Source organism: Marmota monax, unplaced genomic scaffold, assembly GCF_021218885.2.
Source record: "Marmota monax isolate L192 unplaced genomic scaffold, Marmota_monax_Labrador192_F-V1.1 WCK01_AAM20220418_F8-fsc00002, whole genome shotgun sequence".
Taxonomy (NCBI): Eukaryota; Metazoa; Chordata; class Mammalia; order Rodentia; family Sciuridae; genus Marmota; species Marmota monax.
In genome coordinates this window covers 22,804,030-22,828,879 of record NW_026693571.1, presented here as the reverse complement: position 1 = coordinate 22,828,879, position 24,850 = coordinate 22,804,030, and the positions used below count along the sequence as shown (strand labels likewise).

The 24,850-nt window shown below is 32.1% G+C and overlaps 1 protein-coding gene across 4 annotated transcripts in view; it reads left to right on the top strand.

The window, feature by feature from the left end:
• Smarcad1 (SWI/SNF-related, matrix-associated actin-dependent regulator of chromatin, subfamily a, containing DEAD/H box 1) overlaps positions 1 to 22,215 on the top strand; it is a 75,669-nt gene extending 53,454 nt beyond the window's left edge. For all 4 annotated transcript variants that reach the window (XM_046458891.2, XM_046458890.2, XM_046458889.2 and 1 more), the window contains 14 exons: positions 2,498 to 2,588; positions 6,272 to 6,371; positions 6,953 to 7,012; positions 7,112 to 7,187; positions 8,607 to 8,742; positions 9,286 to 9,423; positions 10,734 to 10,829; positions 10,924 to 11,041; positions 11,253 to 11,374; positions 12,849 to 13,037; positions 14,114 to 14,232; positions 15,287 to 15,469; positions 16,342 to 16,451; positions 20,384 to 22,215. In XM_046458891.2, the coding sequence (XP_046314847.1) occupies positions 2,498 to 2,588; positions 6,272 to 6,371; positions 6,953 to 7,012; positions 7,112 to 7,187; positions 8,607 to 8,742; positions 9,286 to 9,423; positions 10,734 to 10,829; positions 10,924 to 11,041; positions 11,253 to 11,374; positions 12,849 to 13,037; positions 14,114 to 14,232; positions 15,287 to 15,469; positions 16,342 to 16,451; positions 20,384 to 20,445 (1,600 nt within the window). In that variant the 3' untranslated portion in view covers positions 20,446 to 22,215. The remainder of the gene's footprint in view (positions 1 to 2,497; positions 2,589 to 6,271; positions 6,372 to 6,952; positions 7,013 to 7,111; positions 7,188 to 8,606; positions 8,743 to 9,285; positions 9,424 to 10,733; positions 10,830 to 10,923; positions 11,042 to 11,252; positions 11,375 to 12,848; positions 13,038 to 14,113; positions 14,233 to 15,286; positions 15,470 to 16,341; positions 16,452 to 20,383) is intronic.
• Positions 22,216 to 24,850: the final 2,635 nt, after the last annotated feature.

Sequence of the window (24,850 nt, the reverse complement as noted above, 5' to 3'; positions counted from 1 at the left end):
ACCCAGTTTAATTTTCACATTCTGAAGAAATTATTAACTCTGGAAGGATATTTTTTTTCCTCTAACAGAACAAGTAACTTTAAAATAATTTGTTGCCTCCTTTTCTTTCATGATCTCAGAAAATCTTAAAATCATTTTTTTTTCCTTAATGGAAGGTAAGAAATCCTTCGGTTTAGAGGTATTTGTCGCACTCTCTTCAGAAAAGAGCCCTAAATAATTCAGAAGATGTGAGCAAATCTCTACATTCTTATCTGTAAATTGGTGCTCATGGTTCATAAGCAGTCATAAAAATCCTTAGGAAATCTCCAGTGTTAAAGAAAAATGGGAGGGAGGTATGATTATATAGCATCTAGATAGTAGAAACTGTAGGGAAAGAATATAACTATCCTGTTTTAAAAATTGCTCGTAATAAATGGAGTTCAAAATATCTTTGGTGTGGGTGTGTGTGGGTGTGGGTGTTTGTTGTTTTTCTTTTCTTGTAGTACTCAAGTTTACAGGCAGTCAACTACCAAGGTACATACCCAGCCCTTTTTATTTATTTATTTTAAAATTTTGAGACATTCTCACTAAGTTGCTGAGGCCAGCCTCAAAGTACTTGAGATTATAGCCACACTCCAATGTGCATTCCCAAAATGTCTTTGTTAAAATTGAATTTTCATTGATCCTTTACATTCAGAATAATTTGTTGTGATACTAAGAAATACAGTTACTTGTAACTTAGATCTAGCAGAGAAGTGTGTGTGTGTAATACTTACATATATTGTGTGTAAATACTTTAGTATGATAAAGCTGTTAAATGTCCTAATTCTATGTGGTAGATGCTTTTTCCTCTTTTTAGAATTTGATGTGGAATGAGTATCAGTTGACTGTCAACATGTGTTGGTGAGGAAGTAATTTTTGTTTATTGAGAATATTTCCTGGCTATATGTGATAGGCTGTATGTTGGAATGCATGTTGGTTCTTCAGTGCATTTATAAATGATATAATTGGCCTACCTTATCATGTTTCGTTTTCATGAAATGTTAATTTTATGTGTATAAGATGAATAAATTACTGGAAAGCATTCAGAAAAACAATGGAGAATTCAATATTGATGATAAGGTGGTCAGGGCAGAGAGAACTTTTTCATTTTTAGGATATAGTGGTTAAGAGATGAGGTTTGGACTAGACCTGGGTTGAATACTAGCCTACGCTGCACACATGGATTTGGTTAGCAATATGATATTGGGCAAGTAACTTCTCTGATCCAAGCAAAATTTGCATCTGTAAGATTATTGCTTTTATAGTAGTACAGAAGTTTTATTGGCTAAGAAGGGAAAAGATGAGTTTTTAAAAATGCAACAAAGAACTGTGAATACCTTAGAAATACTGATGATTTCTTTCCTATAGGTACTTTTATTTTTTAGGTGTGAAATGTTTTATACATTGTATCTCTCACAAGTAAAATACAGATTCTAATTTAAAATGGACATCTTTCATCCCAACTTTCTCTTAAAAGACATTTTGATTTCAGAGTTTGAACCCTAAACTGTTTATTATGCCATGACCTTGTCCAATATTTGTTTATTTTGGGTATATGCTATCCTAGTGAGTGAAATAGACTTCCTGAATTAATGTCTGAACCTTAACACTTCTTATCCTTACAACCTCAGGCAGATTACTAAATTATGGTAATAACTACTTTGTAGGATCTTTAAAGTATTCGTGTTTTCTGAAAAATGCTAAATATGTGTCTGTATGTAATAAATATTCAGTAAATAACTACTCTTAATTTTTTAGCCACTTAAACATTTAGAAAAAAATTTTCATTTTGACTCTCCAAAATAAATTGATCATTCCCAGGAATTAGTCTGTTTATGTGTTTCCAAGTTTTGATTTTGACACCTGCATATTAGTTTCTATTCACTAGTGTTCATTGATGTGTAGCAAATTTTCATTTGTACATAGTACACACTTAGATATTACCCATATGCGCACACACTTCAGAATTTACATGTACCACTTGTACTAGGGGTGACTGATATACATTCAGAAAGTATTTATTAAACCAGTCTGGCAAAACAGTGTGTTTGATTTGTGGGTTTTGTCCTAACACTCTTTAAGTTCCTTAATGTGTTAAAATCAAATAAGTACAATTTTGTTTTCTAGGATGAATATTAAGTTAATAATGTTATCATAGTTAATATTCTAATCACTTTTGGAATTAATTAATTTGCTAGCATTACATTATGACCAAATATGGGACTATTATGTAATTTAATTGCCAGAAGAAATAAATCGACAAATAGAATAAATTTGAGAAGAGTAAAAGAATTATTAGATTTGTTTTCTTAAATAGGTATACATAGCTTATAACAGTTAAGTTAAAAGGTAAGGCTCTGTCTAAGGCATTTGAATTTTTGTGTTCATCGTAAACCTAAACCTCATGTCAGAAAATAGTGTAGAAAAACTAATAAAAGTATAAATCTGTAATATTTGGTTATTCTTTCTTTACCAGTTTGTCACTCAAGCCCTATCAGAAAGTTGGTTTGAATTGGCTGGCATTGGTACATAAACATGGACTTAACGGCATTTTGGCAGATGAAATGGTAAGTGTGTACTCTGTTACTTGTATTTTGTATTCCAAACATCATTAAAAAGGCATCCTTGCTTTCATTTAAAACATAGCATTTTTTCCTTGCCACTGTAGTTGTAACTGTTATCACTTTAGTATCTTACTCTTTTTCTCATCCCTACTGTTTTTTACTGTTTACTGTTCCCTGTGTTAGTTTTAGCCTTCTGACTCCTCCCCAAAATGAAAACAGATTTATTATGTTTCTTATTATCAAAATAATTAATATCTGTGTTAGAAATTGGACATTACATGAAAACATAAGGAAGAAAATCAAAGTCACCTGTAATCCTACCATTTAAAAACATAATAGTTTGATGTCTTTCTAGATTTCTTCTTTTGTATGTGTTTGTATGTATATATATATAACAGATAAGTGTATAATATAATATAATATAATATAATATAATATAATATAATATATATATGATACTGATATTTTACTATCTGTGTACTTTTTATATAGCTGCTTTTAAATTTTAATATAACTGTCCTCATCAGTAAATAAATCTACATCACATATTAGCAATATGATTTCAGCCATTTTACTTTTATCAAATGTTTCAGGGTATGCATTTTTCCCAAATCATATTTGCTTTAAAACTAAGCAAGTTTCTTATAGCCATTACTCCAGGTATGGTCATATAGAAACTTGGCCTTTTTCATTTTGAGGGCCACAGTACTGAGGATTGAACCCAGGGCTTCTCACGTGCTAGGTAAGCAGTCTATAACTGAGCTACATCCACAGTCCCTTTTTAAAATTGTTTATTTATCTACCTACCTATCTGGTTATTTATTTATTTAGAATTTTTTATTTATTTGTGTGAGTTAGGGTCTCAGTAATTTGCCCAGACTGGCCTCAAACTTGTGATCTTCCAACCTCAGTCTCCCAAGTAGCTGGCATTGCAGGCAGGCACCATCATGACCAGCTAAAAACTTGACTTTAACATTTCCTTTCTTCCTCCAGGTATAGTTATAAAAAGTATTTAAATAAAACGAGTCACGCCGTGTACAGGGCCCTGTGTTCAATCTCCAACACAAAAACTTAAGACATGTTCTGTGGATAAATATTTACTGGAGCGGGGGGAAAATAAAATAATATATATGAATATAACATACATATATATTGTACATTTGAGTTTCCAAAATAAATATTTAAACAAAGATAATACTAGTTCTCTAGTTACCTTCTAAGGAGATAACATTTAGTATTGTAAGACATATTTCTGTATTTAGTTCATACTCATTCAAACAAAGATTCTTTTTTTAAAAAAATTTTGATTTGTTATATATGACAACAGAATGTATTACAATTCATAATACACATAGAGCACAATTTTTCATATTTCTGGTTGTACACAAAGTAGAGTCACATCCTTTTTGTCTTCTTACATGTACTTAGGGTGATGATGAACATCGCATTCAGCCATCTCTCCTACCCCTATTCCCCCTCCTTTCCCCTCCCTCCCCTTTTCCCCATTGAAGATGCTATTTATCTAATAGAAAAGTGAGTAAAAGACTGTTTCTCCCTCTGAAATTGGCCCACATTCTTCCTTGAATGTATATTTCTTAGCTTTACCTCCAAAACTCTCTCTTTTCTTGAGATAGCCTACATTCTCTCTTGAAAGTATATTGGTTTTCCTAAATAAATCTGTCTTAAAAAAGAGGAAGAAGAAATGAATAATGTATACAGAATTTCAAAATACTTACAGAAATTAGATATAGAATAAAGAACATTATAGTCATATAACTGGACTTGGGGAATCTTGGGAATGTGACCTTGTCATTGGATCTAAAACTTGTCTTTTATGGGCTGTCTGATTCAGTCACTTACCAAAAGTATTTCTGTGGACTGGGGTTGTCGCTCAGTGGCAGAGTGCATTCCTTGCACATGTGAGGCACTGGTTTTGATCCTCAGCTCCACATGAAAATAAGTAAAACGAAGATACTGTGTCCACGTACAACTAAAAAAAAAAATTTAAGGTATTTCTATATCCTACGATTATACTTGGTATCAAATAAAGTATACATTACATGGAATTATTTTTATTGCATGTAAAGCACAATATTTTTAAATTGGCTTAGTTATCTAGGGTTGCCATACAAGAATAAACATAGATAGAGTACTTCAACAACAGAAATTTATTTCCCAATTTATTTTTGGAGGTTGGAGATCCAACATTAATGTCTTATTGTGTTTGGTTTCTCATGAGGCCTCTCTTCTTGGTGTGTAGAGAACCATGTTTTTGCTGTGACCTCGAAGTGTGATTTTCTCTCTGTGTGCCTATCCTTGGTGTCTCCCATCTTAAAAGGAAATCATTCATATTGGTATAGGACACCACCCTTATCACCTCTTTCAAAATTTTTCTCAATAATGGCCCTTTTCTAAATAGTTACATTGGCCATAGAGTTTCAACATGTGTATTTTCGGGCACATAATTCAATCCATAAACAGTATAATGTTTAGCTCCCCTGAGGTGTAAAACCTCATTAACCTTTTTATTAATGAATATTTTATTGGTATCTAATTTACTTGTCAAAAGATGAATTAATGTATAGGTTTAATGACTTTCCAAACATACACCATTTTGACCATCACCTAGAACAAAGATTTCCATCATCCCACAAAGTTCTTTAAGTTTTTTTTTTTTTTTCCCCTCTAACCATTAGTACTGCCACTTCTACCACCATGGGTTAATTTTTTCTGGTTACATAGCATAGTCAGTATATACTATTTTTTCTGGTTCTTTTGGTGCAATATAATGTTACTGAGATTTAATCTTTGTTCTTATGTGTACCGGTAGTTTATATATCCTTCTTATTGCCATGTGGTATGATAGTCCATGGTATAAATATGCTGCATTTGTTTAACCATTTTTTAATACAAATACAGCTTTATTTTTAATAATCAAAGCTGGGAAAATATTAACCTTTTTTATGGGTAAATGGTAAACAACTTGTGATATATCCATGCATGGAATTTTACTCAGCAGTAAAAAGAAATAATTCATAGATGAATCTCTAAAGCATCATGCTAAGTAAAACTAAATAGATGAAAAATTTTGTTATTGTATGATTCCTTTTAGATGAAATTCCATAAAAGGATATAGTTTGATGACAGAAGCTGTTTTACTCAGCCTTTTTACCGCTTTGTTTATCTATTATTTTTTGTTGTTGATGATGATAGACCTTTTTTAATTATTTATTTATTTATATGTGGTGCTGAGAATTGAACTCAGTGTCCCCCACATGCCAGGCAAGCTCTCTACCACTGAGCCCCAGCCCTAAATAACCCCTGTTTATCCATTTTTCAGAGTGGAATTCCAAGGTAATAAACCAGGTTAACTCTGGTTAGTTATTTGGCATTTTTAAGCAATAGCTAAAATTATGTTCTTTGTAGGCAATGCAAAAATTCTCCCATATTAATTTATTTCTTGTATGAACTAACAATTAAGGTCTGTCTATCTTGTTCATTAAAGTAAGTTTTAGTATCATTTCTAGATTAAAATCAGTTCCATCTGTCATTTGCAGCTAAGAACATAGTAGATATTCTGAGTTGAATTGTGTGAAATTAAAAATAGAGCATAAAATATTTTTTCATTTTGTACTTCCACATTTTTGTTTATTTTTAAATTTTACATTTTAAACTTTTAATTTTAGGGCCTAGGAAAAACGATTCAAGCCATTGCATTCCTTGCATACCTCTATCAGGAGGGTAATAAAGGTCCTCATTTGATTGTTGTTCCAGCCTCAACTATAGGTTTGTAATACTGGAGACAACTATTTTTATAAAATTCATAATGTTTTATATAGGTAAAAGTGTGTGTGTGTGTTCTTTTGTATTATGACGTACATATGTACATTTATATTGGTAATCTTTTTCAAGAAACTAACTCAAATATAAGTCAATTATTCAGATTTCAAATTAATTTATTTTTGAAAAGAAAACAGTACTTTTACAACTAGAAGTATTTATTGAATCACAAGTGTGTAATTAATACCTTCTCAAACTACCATTCCATTCTTTCACAATTGATGTAGAAATTAGGGTAAGAGAGTATTTGTGCATGTGAATATAAAATAAAAGCCTTTTCTTTAAATGGGAAGTTAGTAATCACTTGTAAATAAAATAGTTAGCCTTCTGCCTTTTACCCTTAATTTTGATGTCTCTTCAAAACCTCAAGATTTTAATCATAAAGCAGTAATATTTAAGGTTCTATTATAAAAGCAATATCATTGTGCTTATTTATATTTTATTAAGGAATAACTTGTCACTAGTTATTTGACTTCATGAACATTCCCTATTTTAGCAGATGCAAAGTAATCTCTTTTATTTTATAGATAACTGGTTAAGGGAAGTTAATTTATGGTGCCCTACTTTAAACGTGCTCTGTTACTATGGTAAGTGTATGTCATTTTGCTTTTAACTTTGGGAATCTCTCTAAAACTAAAATAAACAATAAATACAATCTAAATGTGTGTATTGTTTTTAAATTCTAGGTTCTCAAGAAGAACGTAAACAAATTAGATTTAACATTCATAGTAAATATGAGGATTACAATGTAATTGTGACTACGTAAGTATCGAGAAAGTTTGGGGAATGAAGTTTTGTGAAGGCCCCAAATTTCAAAAAATATATTTTGTATTAATAATATATAGGAAAGTTTATGCTACAAACTATGTAACAAAAGTAATGGAATGATATATGTTGAGGATGAAGGTTCCCCCCCCAATTTGGTGTTTAATGCCAACATGAGAGCTTTTTTGTTAGCACAATCAACTCAGTGACAGTGTAAGAAGATTTTATCCACCTAATTCAAAACATAGTCTTTATATAGTAGGATTTTTTCAGTTAAACTTAAAGTAAAATTAGATAATTTATATTTCTAACTTTCAAATAAAAGTTTATAATAAGTACAATGAAACATTATTCTCCCAGTGAAAAATTTGACAGAGAATAGGATTAAAAGTAATTTTGAGTGTGTTAACCATCAAGAGTAGTAACTATTTGGTGTAGGTATCTGGTGGTGAACTTACTGCTTTTATGTTACATTTATTTTATAGATATTTAATGTTTATTTTAACTGTTAATGCTGTTGTTATTTTCTCACTACTGCCATCTTCTGTAGGAGTCTATCTTTAAAAGAATTCATTTAGCCAGATGTGGTGGCTCATGCCTGTAATCAGTAAACCTGAGACAGGAGGATTATATATTTGAGGCCAGTTTGTACAGTTGAGCAAAATCCTATCTCAAAAAATAAAAAGGGCTTGGAATGTAGCTCCATGATAGAGCTCCTGGATTCAGTTTCCAGGAAAACACACACACATGTACACACACAAATTCATCATTATCCCCTACTTCCCCTTCATACTCAGGACTGAACCCAAGAGCACACACTATCCTGTAACAACATTCCAAATATTTTTTGTTATTCGAAATAGGGGCTTGCTAAGTTGCCTAGGCAGGCTTCAAACTTGCTTTCCTGTCCGCTCCTCCCAAGTAGCTGGGAATAACAGGTGTGTACCACCATGCCTGGCCAAAATTTCATCTTTTTGTAATAGAATAGTCTTCACATATAGACATACTTTGTGGACCTACTCTGCTGGTTAATGTTTTAAGCACAAACATGTTTTAACTTATGTTCTTTTTTCTCCTTCATAAAATATAACAATTTATAAAGCAAAGTATAACAGTAACAGATTACTTGTAAATTGTACTCAGATTGGCCTCTTCTCAAGTGTGTAGAAATTGTCTAATTACGTTGTAAGATTTACTTTATAATTATTTCACCTTTCATAATTTGGTTATATGTACATGGATTATTATTAGATACTAATACATCAAAATTTATTTCAATACCAACTATGTCTAGTACTGACCTTATGGGACTAGCTATTAGAAATATATAAAGATAATGTTTAAAAACTTCATCTCACTAGGCTCCAAGATTCTAAAAAGTATATCCTTTGAAATCTTTTTCTCTTTTGGTGATAGGTATAATTGTGCAATCAGCAGTTCTGATGACCGCAGTCTGTTTCGTCGGCTAAAACTTAATTACGCTATTTTTGATGAGGGTCATATGCTGAAGAATATGGGTTCTATCCGCTACCAGCACCTTATGACAATTAATGTAAGAGAGTGTTTTGTAAAATTGTCTGAGCTGTGATAAAATTTTAGATTCTATAATTTAATATATATAGTATTTTGTATCAGAAGTCGGAAAACTTTTTCTGTAAAGGGCCAGATAATAAATATTTCATATTTTAAGGACTCTATGGCCTGATATTCATTCTTTGTTTTAATGATTCTTTAAAAGTATAAAAACTGTTCTTGGCTCTTAGCTTATAAGCCTCAGTTTACCAGCCCTTGTTCTGTATGATAAACTGTAAAGATTAATTATAGTTTATCTTCTTTCATCACCTCATAAATTGAGGACATAAGTTACTTACCTTTATAATAAAATCATTAGTTTTTATATTGCAGTTTTTATATGAGAGTTGATGATAGCAGACGTCAAGTGTCTAAATTATTAGTCTTTCACCAGAGAATGTTAAATTATCAATAATGGTATAAATTTTCTTCTCTTTTTTCATTCCTATACTGCACAAGGCAGACAAGAAGGGAGTGTCTGTGGAGGGTAGAAAACTAATCTAAATGTTATCTCCATTCACAGGCAAATAACCGTTTACTGCTCACAGGCACACCTGTGCAGAATAACCTGTTAGAACTCATGTCACTGTTGAATTTTGTTATGCCACACATGTTTAGTAGTAGCACCAGTGAAATACGAAGAATGTTTTCTTCTAAGACAGTAAGCATATATGCATGTTTTCTCCAAAACTTTTTACTTTGTCTTTTACCTGGGATATTTTTCTATTTCGTCTTTCATTGTTTTCATAATGCCTATGCTCTGTGAAATAAATTTTAAGTACTTATTATTCCTATATTTGGATCATTTCAGAAATCAGCCAAAATATAATACAGAAAAAAATTGGTGATTAACAATATCTAAAATTTTTAAATTTTCGATATCCTAATTTTCTGAGGAACGACAATTTCAAATTGATGAAAAGCTCAGATATATGATATGTGAGGGAAATTTGATCATTCTGTCCTTTTTATTGGTCAAATTAGTAGCATTTCATTATAGGTGCTATAGAAATGATCAAAGCTAGAATATCTTAAAAGTGCTTACATATATATACAGGGAAATGTTACAAAATCAAAGTTCATAAATAAGAAAATGACAATTTCTAAAAACTAAAGGCATCCTTCTTAGAACAAAAATTTGTTTATCTCCATTATCATGTAGGGAAAGTACAGTATAGTTTCCAAGAACTCTGAAATTTTCCAATATAGCGATGTGTGCATAGAGTTTTTTTTTTTTTTTAGTTGTTGATAGACCTTTATTTTATTTGTTTATATACAGTGCTAAGATTCAAACCCAGTGCCTCACACATGCCAGGCAAGTGTGCTACTGTTGAGCCATAGCTCCAGACCCTTTGCATAGATTTTTGATTCTCTACCAAATCAGATATCTTTGTAGGAGTTTTCTGTGATATTTTTTGTTCAAATTAACTGCCTTTTTAAACACTTACTAATGAATTCCTTCCAACTAATTAATAATTTTTAATTAGACTGGTAGATTTTATGGACTACTCTTCTACCTGTAGTTCATAAGCTATATGGAGGACCCCTTCACATCTTAGAATAAAATTTTTCATTTTATATTCTTCAGAATCACCTGTTTTTAGTTTACCTAATTTGCACCACGCTGTACTATCTTTCTTTGGGGGACCATTTTCCACAAAGAAATAAGCATTTTTCTATCTCCCTCTATGTGCGCCCCCCCCCTTCTCTTATTCATACATATGCACACACATTTTTATTTCGTGAAAGTTATTTAGGTAATCAGTTAGCATTGAACCTCAAAGTACATATGGAGCTTCAAAAAGTAGATTACAACCCCGAATTCAAATACCAATTTCAATTTAGAATGGATTGAGTATCTGTAAAACAAAATCACTCAGATTCTAGTAAGGTAGATTTTCATGTTGTATAATATTATACTATATTGTGAAAAGTGAATAATTTCTAAAGGAATATGTTTTTATTGTTTAGAAATCAGCAGATGAGCAGAGTATATATGAAAAGGAGAGAATAGCACATGCAAAACAGATTATAAAGCCATTTATTCTCAGAAGAGTGAAAGAAGAGGTAACTCTTTTATCTTCATGTTTTTGGTTATGGTGTTTAAATTCAGTTTTCTTCTTTATTAGAAAGATCATTTTAACTTATATTTCTTTCTCAGGTTCTCAAGCAACTACCCCCTAAGAAAGATCAAATTGAATTGTGTGCAATGTCAGAGAAACAGGAGCAACTCTACTTGGGTCTTTTCAACAGAATGAAAAAATCTATCAATAACATGGGTATAACCTGACTTTCAGAGTTTTACATGAAAAATAATCTTGTGTTAGGGCTATGTTTTGTCTAATCATATGATAAAAGGGATTTGGTCATTTTTAAAATTAGTTGGAATTTGAAGAAATAATTTTAAAACTTGTTAAGATAGAGATACTTCAACAAACAGCTATCAGCTTTTTTTTTTTTTTTTCTTAATGTCTACTCTTTGGATCACAGAGAAAAATACAGAAATGTGCAATGTCATGATGCAATTGAGAAAAATGGCCAATCATCCTTTATTACATCGCCAATATTACACAGCCGAAAAACTCAAGGAAATGTCTCAGCTTATGCTAAAGGTAAGAATTTTGTTTTATGCTTAATACTGAGCATTCACTATTAAATAGTTATGAAGTTGTTAAGACTAAAAAACCCATTGAGCGTGCAAATTCTTTACCCATGTTATTTTTCAAAACTGAGCTACATCTCTAGTTTTTTTATTTTTTATTTTTTTTGAGACATGGTCTTGCTATGTTGACAAGCTGAGCTCAAACTAGAGATCCTCCTTCCTTAACCTACCAAGTAGCTGGGATTACAGGCATGAGCCACCATACCTAGCCACATTTTTTTTTAAATTTTTTTTTCTTTTACTTCCTCCTCTCTTCAGTGCTGGGCATCGAACACAGGGCCTTGTGCATGCTAGGCAAGCACTCTCCCAGTGAGCTACATACCCAACCTGAAAAACATTTTTGTTGTTGTTGATACTGGGGATTGAACCCAGAGGTGCTTGACCACTGAGCTACATTCCTAGCCCTCCTCCCCATTTTTTCTGAGACAGTCTCCTTGACTTCCTTAAAGCCTTGCAAAGTTGCTGAGGTTAGCCTTAAATTTGAGATCATTCTTGCCTCAGCCTCCCAAGTTGCTGGAATTACAGGCATGTGCCACCATGCCCAACTGGAAAACAATTTTTAAGACAAAATTAAAGACTATTTGAGAGAGAAAAGAGCCACAGAACGATACTCTAGATCGGGGTTCAGCAAACTACGGCTTTATAGGGTAGTGACCGTCTTTTAAAATAAAGTTCTATTATAACACAGTCATGTGCAGTTATTTGTGTATTCTAAGACTGCTTTCTCATTACAGGGGCAAAGTTGCAACACAATCATCTTGTCGGGGAAACCTAAAATACTTACACCTGGACTTTTACATGAAAAATATTCCTTTTCCTGACCTAGGGCTTTCCATATTGCTTCTTTCTTTTCTTTAAACAAAGTATTACTTCATATTTTACATCTTGGTTAGTGAAACAGTTTTCCTGTTTACTTTCCTCATTTTAATTTTTTTTTGTTTTAACAATTTGGTTTTGCTCTTTATTTTTGCATCATTCTTGCTAAGGTCTTATTCTTATTTCTCCTTACAGATCTTAGTGTTGAACACAACTTATTTAATTTAATTTCTTATGCTATTTTAAACTTACTATGGAAAACTTCAAACATGTAAAAGGAAAAGGAAACATGTAATGAAACCCTCTGCCTGTGTAATCTCCATCCATTTTCTAGTTAGCATTTGGTAGTGACACTACTTTTGTTTCATCTGTACTCCCTAAACCCTTCCCCAGGATTATTTTGTACTAACTTCTAGACATTCCATCTGTAACTCAAAAGATAATAATTAACTTTATTATTATTATTATTATTATTATTAAACCTGTTACATTAAGTTGTTTTATGATTGATTTTTTTCCAGATGTGAAGAATTTTAATTAAAGTATTCTGATCATATTATAAATTTCCCTCATTTTGAAGTATATTGTGTTGTGTTTTATTTTAAAAGGAACCTACACATTGTGAGGCTAACCCTGACCTGATCTTTGAAGACATGGAAGTTATGACAGACTTTGAACTACATGTACTTTGTAAACAGTATCGGCACATTAATAATTTCCAGTTAGACATGGATTTGATTTTAGATTCTGGAAAATTCCGAGTTTTAGGATGCATCTTATCTGAATTGAAGCAGAAGGTATTAAAAAAGAATAATACTCCTTTTGTACTTTCTGAGTTAATTTAACTTCCTAAAGCAGTTCTGGCATGATTTGATGCTCTTGAAGCTTTAGTCTTGTCAGTTCTACCTTCTCTTAGAACCTAGTGTTTGAATTTTCTTGACAAATTTGAGCATATCTTTTTCTGATTACATTCTTTCCTTGTGCAATCTCAGAACAATAAGATTTAGACTGTGTCTTTATTAGTATTTTTAAAGAAATAATCCTAATCATTATTATTTCATAAGTAACCATTTGTGTGATTGTTTCAAAATTAGTATTTTGAAGGTGCCACTTGTTAAACAATTATTTAGGTAATACTGTAGTTTATCTGTGAAATAGCTTAAATTTCTAAGGTTACCATCCAAATAGAATTTACAAATTTTATTAATATTTTTTTACAAGAAATAATAATTGTACTTAAAATACAGAGTCAAATTTTAGCTCTTGACATGTAGAAGTTGAGGCAATTTATTTACATATAAGTTAAAATAAAATTTTATCTCAAGTATTATTACTTAATTTTTATTAAAGAAGTAATTGGTCAACAAGGTACAATAGCACACCTACAATCCCAATAATTTAAGAGGCTGAGGCAGGAGGATCACGTTTGAGGCCAGTCTCAGCAATTTAATGAGGCCTTAAGCAACTTAGTGAGACCTTATCTCAAGGTAAAAAATACAGAGAGCTGGGGATGTAGCTCAGTGGTAAAGTGCCCTGGATTCAATTCCCAATACCAAAAGGAAAAAAAGTAGTAGTAATGGGTCATTACATATTTTGAAATCTTTGTGAAGTTGTCAACATGATATAAAAGTAATGGTAACACTCTTGATTTTTAGACATGTCAAGGCTTTCTTCTTGGTTCTTTTAAAAAAAAAATTTGGTGTGTGTGTGTGTGTGTATGTGTGTGTGTGTTGCTGGGGAATAAACCCAGGGCCTCACACATGTTAAGGAAGCGCTCTACCACTGAGCTACATGCCTGGCATCCTATAGCAAGGCTTTGAGTAGTATAGTGATTGTATTTTCCTGTTTCTAACCCATGCATATATTTTTGCAGGGTAATCGAGTTGTATTATTTAGCCAGTTTACCATGATGCTGGACATTTTAGAGGTTCTGTTAAAACATCATCAGCATAGGTACCTCAGATTAGATGGAAAGACTCAGATTTCTGAAAGGTTGGTATAATTTATTTTATTTTCAAACCTTTGCTCATTTATTATGTGTTTGTTAGAATTTTAAATGTCTAGAGTATTTGGTAGAATTTTGTTGCTTTGAGTCTTATGTTGGTTATCACAAATCATTGTCTTAAAAGCAAATATCCTTTTTTTTTGTCTTAATTGCATACAAATATATTTTGAAACAGCTACAAGAATTGTATATTTTTTAGAATTTCCCCCTTTAAAAATTATTCAAGTTTAAAATCACCTTATCTTTAGTCAACATTCTTTTTTTAAAGTCAGGCTCCTCATGATTCAAGGTTAAAGGTTTTTTTGTTGCTGTTCTAATTCTTTTTTTAAAAATATATATATAGAGAGAGAGAGAAGAGAGAGAATTTTTTAATATTTATTTTTCAGTTTTTTGATGGACACAACATCTTTATTTTATTTTTATGTGGTGCTGAGGATCAAACCCAGCACGCTGCGCATGCCAATGCGAACGCATTACCGCTTGAGCCACATCCCTAGCCCGCTGTTCTAATACTCAAGGGTTTAAAAAAAAAAACAATGAATGCTTTTTCTTGTGTATATAAATTGCAGTATACATCTTGATTTATTTGTATTTGCCGGAATGATTTTTTTTTCTCCCCTGCATTATGGTAAGGGTAAACATTATGCCAAAAGGAATGTACTGATAATAGTTTGATCTTGTGGGCCTTGGTTCATCAGATGTATTGCTGTCTACCGGTAGCAGCTGACAAACTTCTAAGAGAATTAAAGATTGCATATAAAGTATATTGAGTAGAAGTCTTCAAAGGACAAAATAGACCTTTACAAATTAATCAAATATGAATGGATGAATTAAAATAATAGTTGGGAGAGTGATAATATAGAAAAGAATTTGTTGAATTGGGAAGGTGCTTCATTGTTACAAGTTCCAGAAAAGTAATTATAATGCTAAGAGCGTCTATTTACACTTTCTGATTTCTTTTCCAGTGATGTGATGGTTTTTCAGTTTTAATTATATTATATGCCTTTTAATGAGACTTAACCTAATATATTTATCTTATAGGATTCATCTAATTGATGAGTTTAATACCGATATGGATATCTTTGTGTTTCTGTTGTCAACAAAAGCTGGTGGATTAGGAATAAATTTGACTTCAGCAAATGTTGTTATACTTCATGATATTGATTGTAATCCCTACAATGACAAACAAGCAGAAGATAGGTGCCATAGAGTTGGCCAGACTAAGTAAGTATTTTCAGTTGAAATTCATTTTTAATCAAATGCCCTTTTAATTGGTGTAGAATATGTTACATGGCTACTGATGTCTTTTTACCAGCAGTGTCGAATATGAGCTCTACTATATATATAGTAGATATATATATATATATATATCCTATTCATTTAACTGCACCCTCTCATGAAATAGTTCTACCATTCATGAAGTTATTATCAATGGTCTAGCCACTTGGCACATGCTACCAATAATAATTTGTATATATTATTGCTACCCTTGTAGGGACAGGGTCTCACTGAGTTGCTTAGGGCTTCGCTAATTTGCTGAGGCTGGCTTTGAACTTGGAATCCTCCTGCCTCAGCCCCTGAGTCACTGGGATTACAGGCTTATGTGCGTACCACTGTACCCAGCTTCAACTGTACTTTCATATGTAAACAGCATTCAATGTCTTTGTCAAGTATTTTACTATATTTACAAAAGACATTGGTATATTCATTGATAGACCAAATATTTATCAGTGTCTATTGTAGAGGCTTGTTCCTTATTATACTGCCTTACTGTACAGAATTATTTCTTGGGACCTGATAAACAAAACATGTTTATTTTTGAAAGTATAATTTCTATCTGAACACATAACTGTTGTAATATACTTTTATGTGAAAGTTTTAGAGTGCCTATATCTTTATCTTCTTTTGGATCAATAGGAGAGTATGCTTAGAAGTTTACATGCTCAGATAGTGTTATCTCAGATAGTTTGAATTTAAAAAGAAGTTTAAATTTAGAGATATTTGTCATAATTTTCAAATTATTATTATTGAACTTAGATATAGTTTACATAATATCTAATTCAGTAACCAATGAACATGTCTTGTATTTGTTTTAGAGAAGTACTAGTTATAAAATTAATAAGCCAAGGGACAATTGAAGAATCTATGCTAAAAATTAACCAACAGAAATTGAAACTAGAACAAGATATGACCACAGTAGATGAAGGTAAGATGATTGTAAGCAGAATATTCAATATTTATTAAAATATATATTATTCTTGCATTGGAATAATAAAGGTATACTGAGCTCTTGTTTAGTATGTAGTTTGGGAAGTAAAGTAGGAGAAGTAAACATATTGATCTCAAAAGTTCTATAGTAATTAAGTTCTATTTTGCTAGAATTGAAGTGTTTATGTCTTTCATCCTCATCTTATTTTTGATACTGGAATAGCTGAGAAATAAAACCAGAAATCCAAACTCAGTTTTATCTGCAATTTTATAATTTGTTCACTAGAAAGAACCTTTGATATTATGACTTCTCTTCACACTACCCTTTGAAAAGGATAATTTTAAAGTTTTATAAATTTAAGTTTTGTACTTAATGTATATATTTTTTAAAAAAATACATTCTCACAGTTTAAAATTCAAAAAGTATATATGGGTAAAAAAGAGCCTCCTTCTTGCCTCATCATCCTGCTTCCTTATAAATGTGATGAAGGTTGGTAACCCCCCCCCCCGCCCGCCCCCGCTTTTTTGAGTATGTTACAAGCTATTTGATGAATATAGAAATAAAAAAGTATACCTAGGCCTGCACTAATGAATATGATTGCTGTTCATTAATTAAAATTTTAAAAATAAAAAAGTATATTCTTTTTGCATAAGTTGGCATATACTTTTCTGTACCTTGCTTTTCTAAATGTTAAATATAATTGGAAATAAGCAGTTTTTCATTATTATAATAAGACATTCCAAATACTGATAATGGTTCATGCCAGTTCAGCAAACTTCAATTGAATATTTGTTATAACCCAGTAGTGTGTTAGTTTCTATTTACTATGTAGAGATTAGTGCATTTTAATCTTTTTTCAGAGAAATAGAATTTTGTATGATCAAATTAATACTTGTCCTACTTGCATATCATTTATTTTAGGTTGCTCTGGGAGCTTGGGGATGGGGGCATTAGAAAACATTTGAGAAAAGGAACTACTGAATTATGCCTTTAAGAGTGAGGATAATGAGTATGATTATCATTTGAACTATTAGCATCATTACTATGATTTGGATGTAGCAACTTGCTGATTTCGGGTTATCTGACAAATACAATAGCATTGACACATAAAGTAGATTCCATTAGGTCAGTGTATTTCCCTGATTATTTTTGTTAGGGCAGCTTTTTAAATTTAGTACAACAGTTAAATTCTCTCTCAGTAGTATAGCAAATACCCAGATATGTGGATTTAATTCTAGCAATAAGTTTTGAAATAGAACCATACTAAGTAATTATTTAGGAATTTAACTGTCTTTGATTATAGGTCTTTACTCGTGGACTAGTTCATTTCACCAGAGGGCTATTCTCCAGTCTCTTAGGAAGTGACAATGGTGAGGAAAGGTAGAATGAGCCAACTTAATGCATTCTCAGAGCTGAGAGGAAGGGAGAAGGGAGGGTTGTCTTCTTATTTAAACAGTTAATTTTACTCTTACGGTGCAGCTTCACTTATCTCTGTTGTCCCAAGTCCAGAGTTCCTCAGATTCAAATTCTTCTAAGAACAAACCTTCAGTTTCTACCTCATGGGTAAATGGCTGGATCTGTTGGGCAAGCTTTGGATGTCTTACCCCCTTACCCTGTTTTTAGCTTCATCTGGTTTCCCATCACCCCCATTTCATGAGTTTTGAGGGTGGAGATTTGGGGTTAGAAGAAGCTTTGCATTTCCTCCCTGCAGACCCTTCAACTTTTGCTTTGTGTAATTTGCTAGAAGCAAGTTTCTATTCTTCCCATCTGCTTTTCGTTTCCAAAATTTGTTGACAGCACTCTTTCTGTTTTCTTTTTTGTTTCATTCCACCTATCACACGCTTTTTTCCCCATGGTATTTAGGTGATATTTCAGGTGAGAGCAGAGGGAATGTTTATTTAATCACTTCCAGTTACTTGCTTTTATTATAAATTCGATGAGTCTAAAATCTGGCCTGTTTTTCTCTTCAGATGTCTGTTAGAATAGCAACTTATTTCAGCTATTTCAGGCCATTGACTTTATAAAGTTTAGGTATGAAGAAACCAACCACCCTGCACCCTTAACACTCTTTCCTTCTATAGGAGGCTTTCACCCTTTGTCTTGTTAAAGCTATTTTGTGTGTTTTTCCTAACTCATAGACTAAAGATAGAATTTCTTTCATTTACTTTATTAATTCTAATAATTTTTGTCTTCATCTGTGTATCTGGTTTCATTTTAAATTATTTTGACCCTGAATTGAGGAAAGTGCATATATACCCTTCCTTTCATCTCTTAACAGAGAGGTCCCTTTTCTCTGTAAACAAAAGGTACATTTGTAATTGTATGTGTAATCTGTATACCCTTGTGTGAAGTTGTGAAAGGTCAGATAATGACCCTGATTTCTTTCAAATATGCTTATTAGATTTTGTTTCTAGAGCTTGCCTTAGTAGTTCCCAAAGTGCATTCTTTGGATCAGCATCGGAAGCAGCATCACTTGGATTTTTTGTTTTTTTGTTTGAGTGGAGGAGTGCTAGGATTGAACTCAGGGCCTTGTGCATGCTAGGCAAACAACAAACAGAGCTGTATCCCCAGCATCACCTGGGATATTGCCAATTCATATGCATATTCCCAAGTCCCATCCTATACTTAGAAACTCTGGAAATGAAGCCCAATAGTCAATAGTGTAGGGCTGGGGTTGTGGCTCAGTGGTAGAGCACCTGCCTAGCACATGGGAGGCACTGAATTCAATCCTCAGCATCACATAAAAATAAATAAAGTAAAATAGAATAAAAGTATTGTGTCCATTTACAATTAAGAATTTTTTAAAAATAGTCAATGGTATATCAAGCCTTTCAGGTAATTCTACTGTATGCTAATTGGAGAACCACTAATTTAAAAGATTTTTTTCTTTTAAGAAAGTATTTAATTATATTCAAAATTTTTCGACCTTTTTAAATTTTTTATTATAGAAAATTTCATAAAACAATATTGAAAGCATACATGAAGATATAGTTTCTTAACAGTTTTGATATTTGTAGTTTGCTTCATCTACCTTTTCTACCTTCTGAACCATTATAAAATCAGTTATAAACACAGCAGTTTAATCTCAGGATTTCTGCAAATTCCTCTTAAGTTGTCACAATACCATTTTTCTGTGAAATACTAGTCAACAGTGATTTCCAGATTCTATCATATATTATCCACATCTGATTTTCTCCTAGTAACTTTAAAAAAAAAAAAAAACAGAATCCAAAGTTCACACTTTGTATTTTGTTACACTATGTACTTAGTATCTTTAAATTTTTAGAAGAGTCTCCTTTCTTTCTCTTCGTGGATTTCTGCTAGGATTCTATCAATTAATTTCAGATAAATATCATTTTGTTTTCATGGGCAATTTTCAAGTCTCCGGATGAACTTGGAAGAAAGGAAGCAGGAATATGGGTGAATTCTGAGTTTATATGTGAGAAGTACCATGTGCTATATAAATTAGACATGATAAAGACTGTTTTTATATTTATATATCTTTATGTATCTATATATCAAAACAGAAACATAACCTTAGGTTATTATGTTGGTAATATATAGAGAGGAGCTAGCCCATATGTATGTATCGGTTAGCTAAGGTTTTTAATGGAATGGCACTGAAGCAAACTGAGCATTGAAAGATGAATAGCAGTTTACCAAAGGAAAAAAATGATGTAAACCCTTCTACTGAGGAGGCTGAGGCTGGAGGATTGCAAGTTGGAGGCCATTGTGAGTAAATTAGCAATACCCTGTGTCAAAATTAAAAATAAAAAGAACTGGGGATGTAGCTCAATGGTAGAAAGCCTCTGGATTCAATCCACAGTTCCACAAAATAATAATAATAACAACAAATGAATGAAAGAAAAATAGAATGTATGTTATAAGATGTTTTTATAAAGCTTTCAATGCCACTTTCTGACCTGCAGGTGATGAAGGGAGCATGCCAGCAGATATAGCCACATTATTAAAAACGTCCATGGGCCTGTGAAGTAAGAATTTTGAATTCCTAATTGATGAGGAAATATCAACTTGGTGCACTCAAGGACATTTACATTATGATGACCATGGGGTTTATGAACATTTGTAACTTTTTATAATTTCCATATTGCATTTCTCATAGGTATGGACAACTTTTTTGCCACTAACTGAATTCTCCAGATACTCACCTGAATTTTCATAAAAAGCCACAAAATGTAGTCCTGAAAATATTGAATCATCATTTTACAAAGCAGTTTTCTGAATGGGGATTAGTTGGTGATTGTTTGTAACAAATATGCTAATGCTTTAGAAATGTCAGTATTTTTGTAATTATTTCTACCTCCAAATATATATATATTGTCTTTCACTGGATAATGTGTGTAGATTTTTACATGTGCCTTATTTGACAATGTTTATGTCTAGTTTTTGCCTGTCTCATTTGAAGTTCTTTTTTATTATGTTAGTTTAAAGAATACAGCTGTATAGGTTATATAGCTTTCATTTTATTGCTATTTGAAGCAGATGTTCACCAATGTCAACAAAAACTCAACCTGAATTTAAAGGTGGCATTCCATATACTAATATCCCCCAGGTCCTATCAGTACTTCTGTTAAAACATATTTGTTTGGCTAGGCACTAAGTTGTTTTCCAGTGAATAGTAACTAAAGAAGCCCTAATCTTGCTCCATGGATTAATTCCTTCTGTTCATCTCCCAACTGCACTAATTGTGCTTATTAACTCCGCTTATTCTTGTGCATGTTTTCATTGATTTCCCTTCCTGGCTTTTGCTTCTCTTGAAACTGTTGCCCAGTCACTTCTGCTCCAGTTCTCTTCCTCTTTAAATAGTTTCTTCCTGCCATATCTCCACATATCAGCAAAATGTTGGTGACATTTTCTTGCCTGGCAGAACAGATTAACCTTAAAGCTATTTTACTTTAAAGAAGACTGGATGTGACTTTATTTAAGGCAGCATTAGGTACTGCATGGAAATAGGTTATTAACTTTAAACTCTTATCAAAATATAATTTATCAGTTTCCAGAATTTCCAGCACAGGACCGTCTGAAGAGAGCCATTGTTCAATTCCAATTCAGTGTGGGTGACAAAGTGAAATTTAGAAGAAGTTGTCTATTTGATATTTAACTCTTTATTAAATCTTTCTTTAAATTTTTGCCTGTCAGTCTATATTGCTGTTTTTATTATACATCAGTTTCTTTGTATAACTTGTGAGTTTCATGTGTTTTGTTTTTATTGTGTAAATATCATTATAAATAAACTTATTTATAAATCAAAGATTTGTTAATTATTGGAGATCATACTTTTCAATATATCCTAACTTGCTAAAATGCTAGGTAAACCCTTTGGATTTAGTTGAATAAAACTCTTATAGTCATTCTTTAGATATTACGGACTCTGAAAACTTGTGATTTAGTAGACTTACTCAGTCTTGAAGGTGTATTGAATATACTGAATATATTTTAGCATTATAAGGCTAAAAGGAATCTACAAATGTTAATACTACCTCCTCTTGCATCACAGTACCCAAATCATTTAGTCCAATTGTTGAGAATATTACATTTTAAAGTCTTATAATGCATTTCTCATAATTTTTCTGTATTAATGTGTCTTCAGCAATTGACTGTTTTATTGTAGTAGTAGTAGTGGTAGTAGTTGTTGTTATTGTTGTTATATCCATATTTTTATCCCTAATGAAATGTAGTTGGGTTCTCCCTGTAATGTTTTATTATGTTTTGGGCTTAATAAAAATATTTGTGATCCTAATTTGTATTTTCACACCCTTTTTCACAGTTTCTAACCCTTTCACTTTACCTTTAAAATATATATATAATATTGAGCACAAATGAAATCATCTTATGTTCTTAGTATTATCTTGTCTGCCAATAAACTGAGATTTATTACTTAGGATGTATTCTCAATTGTCCCTTTATTGGGGTCACATAAGTTAACATCATAATGCATCATCTGAGTAAATGATATCAGAGTAGTATCTTTTTTTTTGGTACAGGAGATTGAACCCAGGGGCACTCGATCACTGAGCTACATCCCCAGCCCTATTTTGCATTTTATTTAGAGACAGGGTCCCGCTGAGTTGCTTAGTGCCTCGCCATTGCTGGGGCTGGCTTTGAACTCGAGATCCTCCTGTCTCAGCCTCCCCAGCCACTGGTATTACAGGCGTGCATCATCATGCCCCATCAGAGAAGTATCTTGACCAAATGAAACAACCATTTTTTAAATACAGGTCACACAAAATGTGCCTCAAGTGTTTTCATGATTAGTTGGGCCCCCATAGACTTACAAGTTGATGGCAATAGATGCATATATATTGATATATTACTTTTTGTACTAGTTAGTATTATTTAACAGTGAAGAGGGATATCAGATTTGGTTTTCATGTGGGCAACCCCTAAGCAGCCCATAAATAATGGAATTGATTTTTTTAACTTTTTATTCTTTTTAATTATGCATGATAGTAGAATGTGTTTTGGCATATCATACATACATGGAGTATAATTTCTCATTTTTGTGGTTGTATATGATGTGGAGTTATGTCTTGCATTCATATATAGACAAAGGAAAGTTATTCCAATTCATTCTATTGTCTTTCCCATTCCCATCTCCTCTCCCTACCCATAAACAGCCCCCCCCCCAATCCAATCTGGTGAACCTTCACTCCCCCTACCCATCTATTGTGAGTCAGCATCCACATATCAGAGAGAACATTCAATCTTTGGCTTCGGAGGATTGGCTTATTTCACTTAGTAGAAGAGTCCAGTTCCATTCATTTACTGCCTGATGCCATAATTTCATTCTTTATGGCTGAGTAATATTCCATTGTATATATGTACCACAATTTCTTTATCCATTCATCTGTTGAAGGACACCTTGTTGGTTCCATAGCTGAGCTATTGTGAATTGAGCTGCTATAAACATTGATGTGGCTGTGTTACTATATTATACTGATTATACTCCTTTGGATATATGCCGAGGAGGGGGATAACTGGGTCAAATGGTGGATTCATGAAATTGATTTCTTTTAACACTTCCCCAAGTGTATGAGTTTTTTTTTTCTGATATAATATGCAATTCAACGTTTGCTCTGATTCACACCCACATCTTCCATCTTTCTCTGTAAAAAATACTTGAGTGCGGGATGGCATAATGGACTATTATGCCTTTCAGTGCACAAAGATGATTTAAAGCTATGTTTGCATTTTTTAAAATTTATTTTTAAAGTTGTAAATGGACCCAATATCTTTATTTATTTTTGTATGTGGTGCTGAGGATCAAACCTAGTGCCTTACGCATGTGAGGTGAGCACTCAACCACTGAGCTAGAACCCCAGCCCTGTGATTGCATTTTTTACTTTGTGAATCACTTAAACGCATAAGACCGTTTGAGTTTTCGTAATTTTGCATGAGCATTGTATTTGTCACTTTTACTAAATTCTATTTCCACTAAAGCTAGTGAAAATATAATAATGTGGAGGAAAGTGGTGGCACATAAGAAAGAAGAAAAGTTACTTTATCCAATTTTTTTTTTTAAAGAGAGAGTAGGAGAGAGAGAGAGAATTTTTTAATATTTATTTTTTAGTTCTCTGCAGTCACAACATCTTTGTTTGTATGTGGTGCTGAGGATCGAACCCGCACGCATGCCAGGCGAGCGCGCTACCGCTTGAGCCACATCCCCAGCCCTATCCAAAATTTTTGTTGTTATTAAAAGTATTTTTCTTTTAGACTGCTTAAAGGGATATTTTATACAATATCAGACTTTGAAATGATATTCTTTTGTGTCTTTATTTACTTGTTATCAGCCACTAATGAAAAAATTGGATCCCACAGTATTTGCCAAATACCCTTCATTTTTGTGTGCAATACTTAATGTTTTCAAATTTCATAATACATTTTTTTGTAGGAAAGAAGCTCCTTAAATAACATCATTCCTAGCTGAGCTCTTCTATCTTCTGTACACCTTCCTCATTTTCTTGTCTATTTCTTTTTCATCTGCACTTAAAAAGTATTAGGGCATCTATATCATTAGTCTATTTGTAATGTGAGATACTAAACAATCTAAAATTTGTAATATTAACATGAATTAAAGTTTAAGGTTGCAATAGTATAATTGAAAATGAATTCCTAGGAGATAATCTAAAGGTATTCTTATTTGAAACATCCTATTTAAATAACTTGTTTATATAGGCAGTTCTTGCATTCCATGGTAGAGTGGAATTCTAAAAGTGACTACAAGTAGAAATAGTACAAAACAACCCTAATAATGATTTGGAAAAATTATAATTATTCATGACCTTTAAAATTTTTTGTCATATTAAAAACATTCTTATAATGGTAATGAGTGTCTAAGTAAGTGAAAAAATAAAATCAATACTTAATATACTATA